The following is a 12,030-nucleotide window of genomic DNA, read 5'->3' as shown; positions in this document are numbered from 1 at the left end:
TACCACCATCCGAATGGGTTCCATCTAATCTGTTGCCGCCAGTCACAAGCCCTCATCCCTCTCTTTGGTGTGCTATTCTTGGGATGCAATTAACCTCTGAGGCACAGTCGGTGAGTATCACAACAAGACCATTCACAGGATGAGACCCATCGATAGCACCGCAGCATGCACAGAAGGTGGGCTGCGGCGTAGGACTGCTGTAAACATATTTTTCACGAGTAATATTCCTCGTTCATCTCCCGTCTAAGTATTGTTTTTTCCTTCTTCATAGCATCCTTCTGTTTCTGTCTTTCATTGCTCGATGGCGCTGTTGCATACCTACTTGTAAATCTACAGCACTATTTGCACAACAACCGGAAGCTGAGCTCTGTCTCGTACGCAACAAGTAGTGCTCGAACTCAGTCAACTTCTATCAGAACTCGCCGATTCCTACCTCAATATGGCAGTCCTGGATGCCATGGGTCTTGACGAAGCCGAGACAAGACCTAGGACAGGCATCGACTCGATTGCGCTCGATGCCGATCTGTACGACTTTGCTGTTGACATTTCCCGGAAGGCGACACCCGCACAGGGCGCGGGCGGCAGCAGACCCAGATCGACCGCAAGTGCTCTCACCAATGCATTAGATCAGCATCAGCTGAGTCCAAGGGCTGCACTGGTAGATGGAGATGACCAGCCAAGTGAGGACCAGCCAAAAGCAGACGGCGACCAACCGAAGGCGAATAGCAATCAACAGAACGCCAACCAGCAGAACAGCAATCAACAGAACTCCAACCAGCAGAACAGCAATCAACAGAACGCCAACCAGCAGAATAGCAATCAACAGAACGCCAACCAGCAGAAGAGCAACCAGCAGAACGCCAACCAGCAGAATGCCAATCAGGCAAAGGCAAACGGAAACCAGCCACAGGCAGGTGACGACAAGCCAAAGGCCAATCCAGTCATGGGCGCGGCGGATCCCACAGTGACGACTCCAGCTTGGCTCAATGATGTTATGACCCATGACTGGGGCAAGGACAGCAGCTCGGACATGCAGTATGCATCGGCTAAGTACAGCACGGCGCTTGCGGAAAATCCGGACCTGGCGAAGGTAAACATGACAGGAATGGAGTTCAATGCAGTTGCAAGAATTATGAACTCAACACAAAGAGGATGCTACGCGGACAGTGCTTTGCCCATGGCACTAGCCGCCAACGATACATGCAACCTCGGCTTCTTCTGTAAGTCCACTCTTTCTCGTATTCTGCCCACTTTCCGACGATGATGCTAACATTCGCAGGTCCAAACTCCACAAATGAACACCCACCTCAATACTGTCACCCAAGCTATAAGTGTGCAGGAAATCGCGCCCATAAGTGGGGCTGCGATCCACAAGGTATCTTAGAGCCTGTCCTCTGTGATCAGGGCTTTTATTGTCCAGCTGGAGGAAAGAAAAAGATCAAATGTGCTGCAGGAACCTTCTGCCCGCAAGGGTCCTATCAGCCGTTCACGTGTGCGTACGGAGCAATTTGTGCTGAAGGTGCTGCAAGACAGATAGAGATGGTGCCCCTGGCTGTCATGGTGACAGTCGATGCCATAGTGGCACTGATCGTCATTATCGGTTTCGGGATCAGCAGGTGGAGAAAAGCCCGACCAAAGCGGTACACAACACTTGAAGGTGGAGATGGCGCCGCGGAACACATAGAACTTCTCAAGTCCTCTGCAATGATGGGCCGATCCCCGTCGCCGAATGTACAGGTAACAGCTCCAGAAGTCATCACGGTCAAACCGACGCCAACACATGCTCGTCGAGCCAGCGGACATGTTGATAATCATGACGGGTTTACAGACGACTCTGACGAATCGACTCTGCTCTACGATGATGATCCTGTAGAGGATGATTACCATAACTCCGCTGATATGCAGCGCTTCATCCGATCGATGAGCAAAACCGTCGAGACGGCATCAATCGGGCTGAGCTTTGATTTCGAGGACCTTTCCTTCACCACCAAAGGCGGTAAGAAGATTTTGCAAGGTATCACTGGCAACATGCCACGAGGAAGCTGCTGGGGTGTTATGGGAGGGTCAGGAGCCGGAAAATCCACCTTTCTCAATGTGCTCATGGGCAAGGCTCGTGCCACCGGTGGCTCCATCAAGATCAACGGATGGACGAAAGACATGAGCAAGTACAAAAAGCTCATCGGTTATGTTCCGCAGGATGACATTGTCTTCCCTGAACTTACTGTCCGAGAAAACATCTTGCATTCCGCCCGCTGTCGGCTTCCGTCAACGTGGCGCGACAAGGCTATTCAAGACCACGTGGACGCGCTGATTGCTTGCTTGCAGCTCACACATGTCCAACATTCGCGAGTTGGAGATGCAACCCGGCCAGTCGTGTCTGGCGGTCAAAGAAAACGTGTCAATATCGGAATGGAATTGGCTTCTGCACCCATGGCCATCTTCCTCGACGAACCCACGAGTGGTCTCGATGCTACCAGCGCTGGTAGTATCATGCGATTAATACGAGCCATCAGTCGCCTGGGTGTCACGACCGTTGCTATTATCCACCAGCCGCGCGAACAGATCTTCTATGGTTTCGACCAGCTGCTTCTCCTCTCCCAAGGTCGATCCGTCTACAGTGGCGCCACCGACCAGGTTCAGCAATACTTTGAGAGCTTGGGTTTTGCGTTCCCGCCACGAGCGAACCCTGCAGATACCTTGATCGATGTCATCACCGGCGATGGTGCCCAATATGTTGTTGGTGCAAACAAAGGACTGAGTGATGTTCCCACGTTGATTGAAGAGTGGAAAGAGAAAGGCCAATATTTCTTGGAAGGCAAAAGCATGCTTGATCCAACTCAAACCCAGCAGCAACGTCGTATTAGCCATCACAGCATGAGCTCAACAGCAGAGCAAGAGACGTCTCTCAAAGCGACAATGAAGGCCAGGGGAGCCAGCTGGTATGCACAAGTCTACTATTGCTGGAAGCGGGCCATGACGCAGCAGGTCCGAAACAAAACGTCTTTCTTCTTTGAGATCGGCGTCGGTGCTCTAGCTGGTCTGATCATTGGCCTGTCCGCCTTTGCTGCTGAAGGTCGGCTCTTCCAAGGTATGTATCACAACTCTTTCTCAATCCTGAGCCCTGCCGTCGACTATGCAAGCACACCACAGGTCGGCTTGCTCGGTGCCATGGCAATTGGACTAGCTGCTTCGGCACCAGGATTTTGGGTGTTCGGGGAGGAAAAAATGATGTACTACCGCGAGACAGCTTCTGGTCACTCGCGCTCTGCGTACTATGTTGGAAAGCTCCTTTCCACGCTCATCCGATTGGGTTTGAGTAGTCTGCATTTCAGCGTCTTCATGGGCGTGCTTGCCACGCCTCTCATGAGCTTCGGAAAGATGTTCACTGTGAACCTGATGTACTTCTGGTGCATCTACGGTCTGGCCAGCGTCGTCAGCATGTTCGTCAAGCGTGAAGATGGACCGCTGTTGGCCGTCCTGGCATCCCTCATCATCGGCATCCTGGGAGGTGTTGCGCCACCGCTCTCAACAGTAAAAGGCTGGCATATGGAATGGTTGTGGCGCGCCTCGCCTGGAGTCTGGTTCACAGAGAGCTACTGGACGGAAAACCTTTCTCCGCTTGGTTATCTGTATATGATCGACACGGCAAGCCAGGCGGTCGGCTTTACGCTCGGACAATATGCACTTGATGTCGGGTAAGCCCCACGGCCTTTACGCTATTGCATTGCCACGAGATGCACATTCTGACTCTTTATTTCTTCATATAGGGTACTCTTTCTTATCGGCGCCATCTATCGAGTCGTGGCATACGTCGGATTGATCATGGTCCATCGCGACAAGCAACGATGAAGGACTCAAGCATTTTGGTTGAAGCGCGACGCCACATTCTCGTCCGAGGCTGCATGAGTCACCGACGCACAATTGTCGTTGAACCTTGGCCGCGCATGGTCATAATATGTTGGCGGCTGTCAGAGATACCTCCTTTGCGATACCTGCGTGTGTGGAACGAATTTGTACTGTCCGCATGTTTGACATGATAGGATCGAGAGGTGGGTTAACGACTGTTTAGTTAATACTTCCTTTGTGGATAGCCAATACTATGATATCCACATTGTTCACACTCAATGCGAAACTCGCCAGACGAATTGACCATCATGGTTGATATTGAGATCACCATTCGGTTGGCTCGGCTCCAACCGGATCTAGACTATTGTCACGACCTAGCACCTCAGGCGCAGTTCAAGATGTCGGTAGCACTTTGATGTCACAACCGCCCATGCGACATGAGGACAAGCTATGATCCGGGCAGGAACACTCTCTACTACCTAGCAATCATGAATTTGTTTTAAAGGATGTTTGATATCGCGGGGACAGTCCAGTGTGCCCCGCCTGCGAACATCGTCACATCACAGGCCTGCCTCCCCGAAACTTTGAGGGTTCTCCCCCACACAAGATGGTGAACCTCATCAAAGCATTGAAAGTATCAGGATTCCACTTCTTTACTGAGAGACTAGAAATCATGATCGGGTAGTATTTGCAACAGTGGGCTCCAACCAAATCCATCCTGCGGCGAGACTTGAACTTCTATTGAGATTTCGGCCGCGTGTCCACCTTCCAAGCATCAGTATAAGCCACTCTGGTCTTCTTCTCTAGCTTCGCTTGAGTCTCCTTCTGTTTTTTCTTCTGATCTTCTTCCTCAATGACGGATTGTTGCCACGCAAACAAGGAGTCTACGTCCCGGCGAAGAGTCGCGATCGGCTCCACGAACATATTCATTCGGTCTTGCAAACGATCGATGGCGTGTCTCTGTTGCGCCTGCTCGGCTTCGATGAAATCGAAGAATTCCTGGAGATCGTCGAATGTTGGTGGCGCTTCGCCACGTGATGACTGCCCATTTTTGTTGGTTGCAACGACCGATGTATCAATCTGCTCCGGCGGTGTTGATTTATCCTTCTCGCGTGAGGTCTCGATGAGTCGCGCGAATAGCTGTGTGGCTACCTCACTTTGCTTCTCGAGACGAGTGATCCTTGTCATGAGTGACGCACAATTTGTGCACGTGCCGTGGCCGGTGTGATATGCATCTTCGTGCCGCTCACGATCAACTTTGGTGGATTTGTGAGATGCTGGTGTCTTGCTCATGTCATTCTGCATCTCGGCCACGTTTACTTTGGGCTCGTTCGGGTCGCGTGATGTGCTCGAAATTGGAGCCAATGGATCTGGCAAGTGTGTATCAGTCGACTTGCTTGAGCTGAGTGATGTTGTGTCTGTAGGAGCCGGCGTATCAGAGCGGGCGTGTGTCTTCGCGAGGCGATGAGGAGGAATAACGATAGAACGATACCGCAAAACATCCATCGCTAAGAGCATAGACAGTAGCAATGGTGCATCAGCATGAAGCGACGGGTTTGACCATGCCGTCAGAAGTGCAGATCTCGTGATGGAGCATAAAGCAAGTGAGTGGTGAAGGTAGTGACGGGCTCGTGCAACCTACCAAAGGTCAGTGGCATTGATGCTAACAACATTGGATCGTTCTCAACCTTCGACATCGCCTTTCTTGAATGGGCACGGGGGATCGTTGGATGCGTAGCAGAAGCACAATAACTGCAATAACCCGAGTTTGATTCGTTTCTTCATGCTTGTCATGCAACAGTCCTTTTACCAATCAATAATATAAGTAAAGCACAACCCGTCATCACGGAAACTTGACATGAATTATTGAGCTTCTTGCAACATCGTAGAATGCATGGCCCGACATTCCGCATAATCCGACAATGGATCAATCACATCATAAGAGATCTTCGTAAGAGTCATCCCAACCCAACGCATCATAAATCGTATTCGAACCACGCTCGCGTCCAACCATATGCAGCTCTCTAGACTGAGAAGTTGATTCCGCGGGTACGTCTGATGCCGAGTCTTCATGAGCTGCTTCTTCTTCTTCCTGGCTCTCGTCAGGGCGGCGATGAGACAGTGAGTATCTGGCTGCGGGGGTCGCCAACAGCATGGGCATTTTCCGACAGCGTATCGGTGTTTGGTCGACCGGCGCGCTTCGCATTGCCGTTGGCGATTCCAGCAGGGTACCTGGTGGTCGTGCAAGTCCCATTGGCATAAATTTAGCAAAGCCTCTGGATGGCGTGTCAGCGACATCCACGACGGTCCTCGACCGGTGACCTGTTTGCGGCACCGCTGGAGTGCTACCAGGTATCTGAAAGATGCCAGCTTTGAGCCGAGCAGAAGACGATGGCACAGCAGGCGTTGGCTCCGAATGCTCCAAAGAACTTTCTTCGGCTTGCATACGTTGGCGTCGAGAGGAGAAGGACTTAGTATGCCTAGGAGTAGCCGTGATCATGATTTGGTTCGTTCTTTCAGATGCCTTGCGCTGACCAACGCTCGGTCTCGACTTGGCAATCGCCTTCGCAAAGCTCTCGTCGGTGCTTTTGGCAACCTCCTCGATGGCCAACGCTCTATTGGGCTTCTTGAGTGTGCTGATGGCATCCCGCAATTTCTGCTCAACTTCAGCTTTCTTGCGCACTTTGGCCTCACTTGCCTGCGACATAGCAGAGAGATCGACTTCGCGCTTGCTGAAGCTGACTTCATGCAGCAAGCTCGCACGCTTTGTCGATACGGGACCAGGTGCATGTTTTCGTGACCTTGCAGGTGGGACATCAGCCATCAATCGAGGGGTCTCGCTGCGTTCACGCTTGATCGGAGGCTCTAAATCGGTGGCTGATCGCTGCAGCAACGGCACTTGCCTGCCGACCTGGTTGAGCGTATCAGTCGATACCCTGGTCAGAGGCTTTCTAGGCTTCTTCTCAGGCACCTTGCGAGACGCAGGCTCTCCCGGCTTGTTCGGGCCATCTGAGGACTTCCGGCCCAGTACTGTGGGACCTCTCGGTCCCCCAAGACGCTTGCTCACCATGGACGCTTGTTGCGGGATCCTGGACATGTAGAAGGGAATGATGATTTCAGTGCAGAAGCCGCGCATCTCGTCACTGGGATCATGCTTCTTTCCAGTGCTCCCTGCTTCTGGTTTGGATGGCGTGCTGGATGCCAGGGAATACCAAATGCACAGCCGATCTAGAAGAGACTCGAGCACGGCACCGATGTCCGTCTCTTTTTTCTTCTTGCGCTTCGCATCACCTTGCTCCCCATATTCTTTCGTCTGCGGATCATCGGAACCTTTCTCCAACGATGCAGTCGATTCAAGAGCCAGGATCTCTAAGATGAGCATAATCTGGAGAAACATCTCGCGGTTCCGCAAGCGCGACGTGTGTTTGTGTAGATGTGTGTCTTGATCTTGAGTGGGACTCATCTGCTCGTCGATCACCTTCCACCATTTTTCGGCGTTTTCCCTTTCAATTGTGAAGAATCCTAATTTGTCTCGCTTTGCCTTCCATTTCCTCTTCTTCGACGGTTTCGATTTCACATCAGCAGTACCATCTGGCGACACTTCTTTGATCAGGTCTGCAATGTGTTCACGGTACTTCTTGTCCATTACGTCTGATGATAGGATTGCGCCCCGCAAGAAAATTATTAGATCCGTGACAGGTCCGCTCGAATCTGTGGTTCCGGAAAATGCTGCTCTCGCTCGCGCCATTGGACCTTTGCTGAAATACGCCAGCGATGTTCTTGAAAGGTACAATGCGTCGAGATACTGCCTTGTCAATTCCTCCAGCGGGTTCTGAGTGCGGTCTACATCCAGCTTCGAGGCCTCCTCATCCGCCTCCGGGTTTGCTTCGACTCGGAAAGCTGACTGTTCCAACGAATCTTGGTTGTCTGGTACGGCACAATTTCCAACGGCAGGAGAGGCGTTCGCCTGCCAGACTGTCTTGGCCTCGTTTGTCGCATCTTTGGGCGGCTTGGCTGAGGCAGCGCAGCCTACCGGGGGCTCGACGGACACAGACGCTTTAGCCCACCATGCTCCGCCACATTGAGGTACATCCCGCGCAACACGTTTGCTCTGTACGTACAACTCGTCGCAAGGCTTTTCCAGCTTTACGAAATCCTCCACGCGGAACCAAGAAGCCAGACGGCAGAGTGCATATCTCCGTTTTTGAACACGTTCGACCAGATAATGTCTCCGTTCCGTCTCTTCATGCACGACCAGAACTCGGAGGTCTTCGTCGTACTCGTCGCTCGACTCAAGAATGGGAATGTCTGCCGCGAATAGACTGCTCCCGCCTTGAATCGTCTCCAGGCAAGTAAAGGATATTTTTGACCTGGGAAGCAAAGCTAGCGGTATGAAAGTGCGTGACTTGGAAAAAGGATGTTCGGCGTCCGGCTATGTCTGATCAGCGATGACCTTTTCCGTATACAATCTTTTCCACGTACGCGTATTGAAAAAGGCCGTCTGTCGACTTCTATCTCATCTGTTTCTTCCCGTGCCCGCTTCCGAGACAATTTTCCACTGGGTGTAGCATGTTGGCGTCTATCTGTCGCTGGTATCAATGATGTATTCTGCTCCGACATGCTCCACGGTAAGAATGATCGATTCCGACAGGCGCCAACAATGCTTCAAGTCGTGCATTCGCAAACAGACATAGCTGTGTTTCTGTAGTTGAGGACAGTGCTCTCACGATCCCTCCAGATCCGTTTCCAGAGTTTGCACGTCCCGCACGACATGACGCGCTTCACGAAGTGCGCTCGATGGAGACGCGGTCATGGTCCGTGCTTTCACCAACGCTCACAACCGCCCGGACAAGCTCATGTCGATCTGCTTGTCATATCACGATGCGGACTTTTCAAGATATCATAACAATGCTTTGAGAAGCCTTCAAATCTGTGAACTTCGTGAGGTCCCTCGCCAGCTCGTACTCATGATACCGCATCTCCGGATGGAGTGATATCACAAAGCAACTCAAGGACTTAACTATTATGCCCGCGCGTGTGGTTCAGTAAACCCAACACTTGCTCGACATGATGGGTCATTGTCGTCTCATGAGAACCAACATTGCCAAATTGACTGGAATTGGCGAATTCTACAGCGTGGCCTCGTACAATCAGTTCGAACAACCTGATCACAAATGCCAAATGACCAGATGAAGCCAAGGCCGCCACCTCGTGTTTCAATATTCAACCTTCCTCTTGAAATCCGGCATCAGATCTACGACTCTCTGATCGAGGAGAGAGTATTCACATGGCCGGTACCGTCGGTAGGTTTCGCATCAATCTCGCACTGGCCGCCATCACCAGACGTGCTCGACATTCATCCTCAAATAGCCCATGAATTCCGGAATCATTTCTACAGCACTACCAATTTGAGGTTCACGCTGGGTCGCGCTTTCCGTCAATGGCAATATCACGATCATCCACGCATCTCGGACGGCGATGCAGAATACATCACCAAGGTTGAGGTTATGTTCATCATCGGAGACAAAACATTGAACTCATCCGTTGAGTCATTGTGCTTGGACTTGCGACGGCGTGTCTCTTATCTGTGCAATTTGTTCTCGACAATGGCAAGATTGAAGGTGGTTGTGATCAGCTGGACCGATATGACCCGCTCCGGCCTGTGGGATGCAAAGGCTAGCATCCTTTTAGGGTTGGGACAGCTCAATACGGAAGCGACTGCAAACATCAGAAAGGTGCAGATTGTGGTGGGCAATGTCGTGGTAACAGATAGCGATGATCGTAATCGAATCATCATGACAATCAACAGTCTGATGGCAGGCTCTGATAAGATGAGTGTGCCTTATTAGCCAGGCGACCTACTGCATGAAGGTGGTCATGCGAGCCGGGGAGCCAACAACCATTACTAGGTAGATCAGTATATGTATTGTTTCCCACTGACCCCGGTTCGGACTTTTCCAAGCTTGTCACAGTACAAACTTGAGGACTGCCAAAATCAAACTCTTTACACGTGAACTTCGGCCTCGCGAAGACCCGGGTGTCTGCAGCAGACCGTTGTGTGACACGGATGGCCAGAATTGTGAATGATGGATCTCTTCCAACGCATACAATAATATTGTGTCCAAGAACCTGATGACGAGTTGGATACATCGGAAAAAACCATCGGGGTCTCATGCTGCAGTAGCGACGCGAGGTCGATATCTCGGCGATGCGCGGCATTGCATTGCATGCGTCAGCCCGCAGCTCGCCCGCGCGCACTATTTAAACCTGGCGTGAACGCGCACCACACATCTCCTCAGCCCCGCGGGCATTGGAGCCGACGCAGAGAGCCTTACGACAGCCACAGTGCGGCGGCTCATCTGGGCGGTGGACGCTGGCAAAAGCCACCGGCGACCGGACGCACTCACGATGGCGGGTCTGGCCAGCTGATTGGATCTCTGGCTCTTGCGACATTGTCTCAGCGCGCGGTGAAAGTATGGGCTCATCGGGGATCAAGAACAGCTGAGCGAGAATCCCCGGCCGAATTTCAACCGGCGTGATGATCCCTCGGGAAATGACAAAGTACGCGGGTTTGGGTATTTCGGTGTTGAGATGTCGTGCATCCTTCGCTTGCATACTGTCCCTCTAGCACAAGACAAGTTGCAGTAGGAAGTGGACAGAATTCAATGATATCTAGACAGCAACAACACTATGCAGTGGACGGAAACACCGAGGACAATCACCAGGCCACATTCTTCACTGTAGCAAGATCGATGGGGGTATCGGATGAATCGCAACGCGGTTCGGTGCACGCATGGACCCTTATCCCGCAACTCATGATCATGTCGCAGGAAATTGTGAGATGCCAGCAATGAGTATGCGCTATGTATGCATTGCAGGTGTAGATGTGACGAGCGGTGTTGTGGCATATTTTGGTTGAGGAGGATGAATCTGGCAGATCTCCTCTGTCCGAGACGTCATGGTGAGCGTGAAGAGACCTCAGGCGTCGGCCCGTGGGAACAAGTGAGCAACGGGCGAAGATGGACACCGGGAGAGAAGTGGAGAAGTGTGATTGTGCGCCAGCCGACGGTTGAAATGATGCTCTCATCACTCTCGCCCAAGTGCAGAAACGGTAAGCGATGGGAAAAGTTTAAATAAGAGAAAGGACTGTGTACAGGTTCGCGCGATTCAGTGCTTGGCAGATGTAATGACTGCCATGGTGGAAGATAAATGCAATGCATTTCCACGCGTACAAATTGGATCATCTCTGCTCATCATGAGTCAAGGAGATGCGCAGTGTCATGGACAATCCGGATTTTGAGACGAAGAGTATTCGCCTTCGAATTGTTCCTTGAGGGTTGTGATCTGATATGAACAGGATGTCTGTCTGCACTTGATCGACATTGATGATCGGTTCAGGCCAGGGCATTAATGGGTGCTTTATTCTAAAACCATAATAAGGAGCACCTAGGTAGGTAGTAGGTAATAAGCAGTACTTGTGTACAATGGATGCGAACCGCAATCCTTCGGATCCTGCCCAGGTGAGCGCACGGTGGTGATGGCGGCACAGTACATTCAATGCGCACACACTTCGACCGACATGTGGTTATTGCCCAGCATACATTCAGGATGGCAATGACAATAACAACCATGCACAACATGCCTGCCTTGTTGTGTGAATACAGTTGGTTAATCAAGTACATCCGACACAGATCTCACGCTGCCTGTTTTCGGTGTGGGAACGATCCGGGAATCCTGCTGGCAGACGTCATCTGTTGGAATCGGGGGGAGGGACTGCAGAAATGGTGGTGGTGGTGGTAGTAGCACCACCGCACCACCGAAGCCCATGCACGACAAGCCGATCAGGGCCAACGACGAAATGCTTATCTCGCGTTTTGCGGTGATTTCGCAAAGCCGCCTCGCTCATTGCCCGATATTCGAGGCCACCGGAGCGCATCAAACGGTCGAGAAGAGCTAGAACGGAGCCACACCAGGAACCACTCGGTCGCTTTTCCCTCTCCCTCCACTGCACGATCGACATCCCGGGCCCAGAGCATGAAGGCGCTCGAGCAAAAGCTACAAGTAGCCTAACGGATACACTATCATACCCTACATGATTAAGGGTACTTGTCTCCATCATGCTGCATGCTGCATGTTCGGTGGAGAAGTCTTCCTTTGGATCTTCAACTCAACTTTTCGTGCGTG

The 12,030-nt window shown here is 51.7% G+C and overlaps 5 protein-coding genes across 5 annotated transcripts; 3 read left to right on the top strand and 2 right to left on the bottom strand.

Annotated features, from left to right (window-relative positions):
- The first annotated feature begins 328 nt into the window (after positions 1–328).
- On the top strand, positions 329–1,279 carry K489DRAFT_331978 (uncharacterized protein). The gene has a single exon (XM_033602152.1). The coding sequence runs from the start codon at positions 440–442 to the stop codon at positions 1,262–1,264; it is 825 nt and encodes a 274-aa protein (XP_033463243.1). The 5' UTR covers positions 329–439; the 3' UTR covers positions 1,265–1,279.
- K489DRAFT_313164 (uncharacterized protein) lies at positions 1,264–3,849 on the top strand (the record flags this gene model as incomplete). The annotated part of the gene is made up of 2 exons (XM_033600917.1): positions 1,264–3,695; positions 3,768–3,849. The coding sequence occupies 2 exons, from the start codon at positions 1,264–1,266 to the stop codon at positions 3,847–3,849; spliced, it is 2,514 nt and encodes an 837-aa protein (XP_033463242.1).
- A 668-nt stretch (positions 3,850–4,517) lies between these two features.
- Positions 4,518–5,584, bottom strand: K489DRAFT_109473 (uncharacterized protein). The gene is made up of 2 exons (XM_033598880.1): positions 5,339–5,584; positions 4,518–5,264 (listed from the first exon to the last, which is right to left on the bottom strand). The coding sequence occupies exons 1-2, from the start codon at positions 5,346–5,348 to the stop codon at positions 4,585–4,587; spliced, it is 690 nt and encodes a 229-aa protein (XP_033463241.1). The 5' UTR covers positions 5,349–5,584; the 3' UTR covers positions 4,518–4,584.
- A 12-nt stretch (positions 5,585–5,596) lies between these two features.
- On the bottom strand, positions 5,597–8,592 carry K489DRAFT_376606 (uncharacterized protein). The gene is made up of 2 exons (XM_033603957.1): positions 8,329–8,592; positions 5,597–8,278 (listed from the first exon to the last, which is right to left on the bottom strand). The coding sequence occupies exons 1-2, from the start codon at positions 8,464–8,466 to the stop codon at positions 5,783–5,785; spliced, it is 2,634 nt and encodes an 877-aa protein (XP_033463240.1). The 5' UTR covers positions 8,467–8,592; the 3' UTR covers positions 5,597–5,782.
- A 160-nt stretch (positions 8,593–8,752) lies between these two features.
- K489DRAFT_376605 (uncharacterized protein) lies at positions 8,753–9,786 on the top strand. Its single transcript, XM_033603956.1, has one exon. The coding sequence runs from the start codon at positions 9,021–9,023 to the stop codon at positions 9,693–9,695; it is 675 nt and encodes a 224-aa protein (XP_033463239.1). The 5' UTR covers positions 8,753–9,020; the 3' UTR covers positions 9,696–9,786.
- The last annotated feature ends 2,244 nt before the right edge of the window (positions 9,787–12,030 follow it).

This window comes from Dissoconium aciculare (genome assembly GCF_010015565.1).
Source record: "Dissoconium aciculare CBS 342.82 unplaced genomic scaffold K489scaffold_2, whole genome shotgun sequence".
NCBI lineage: Eukaryota > Fungi > Ascomycota > Dothideomycetes > Mycosphaerellales > Dissoconiaceae > Dissoconium > Dissoconium aciculare.
Note: the sequence above shows the minus strand (reverse complement) of the source record. Positions and strands in the feature narration are given on the sequence as shown.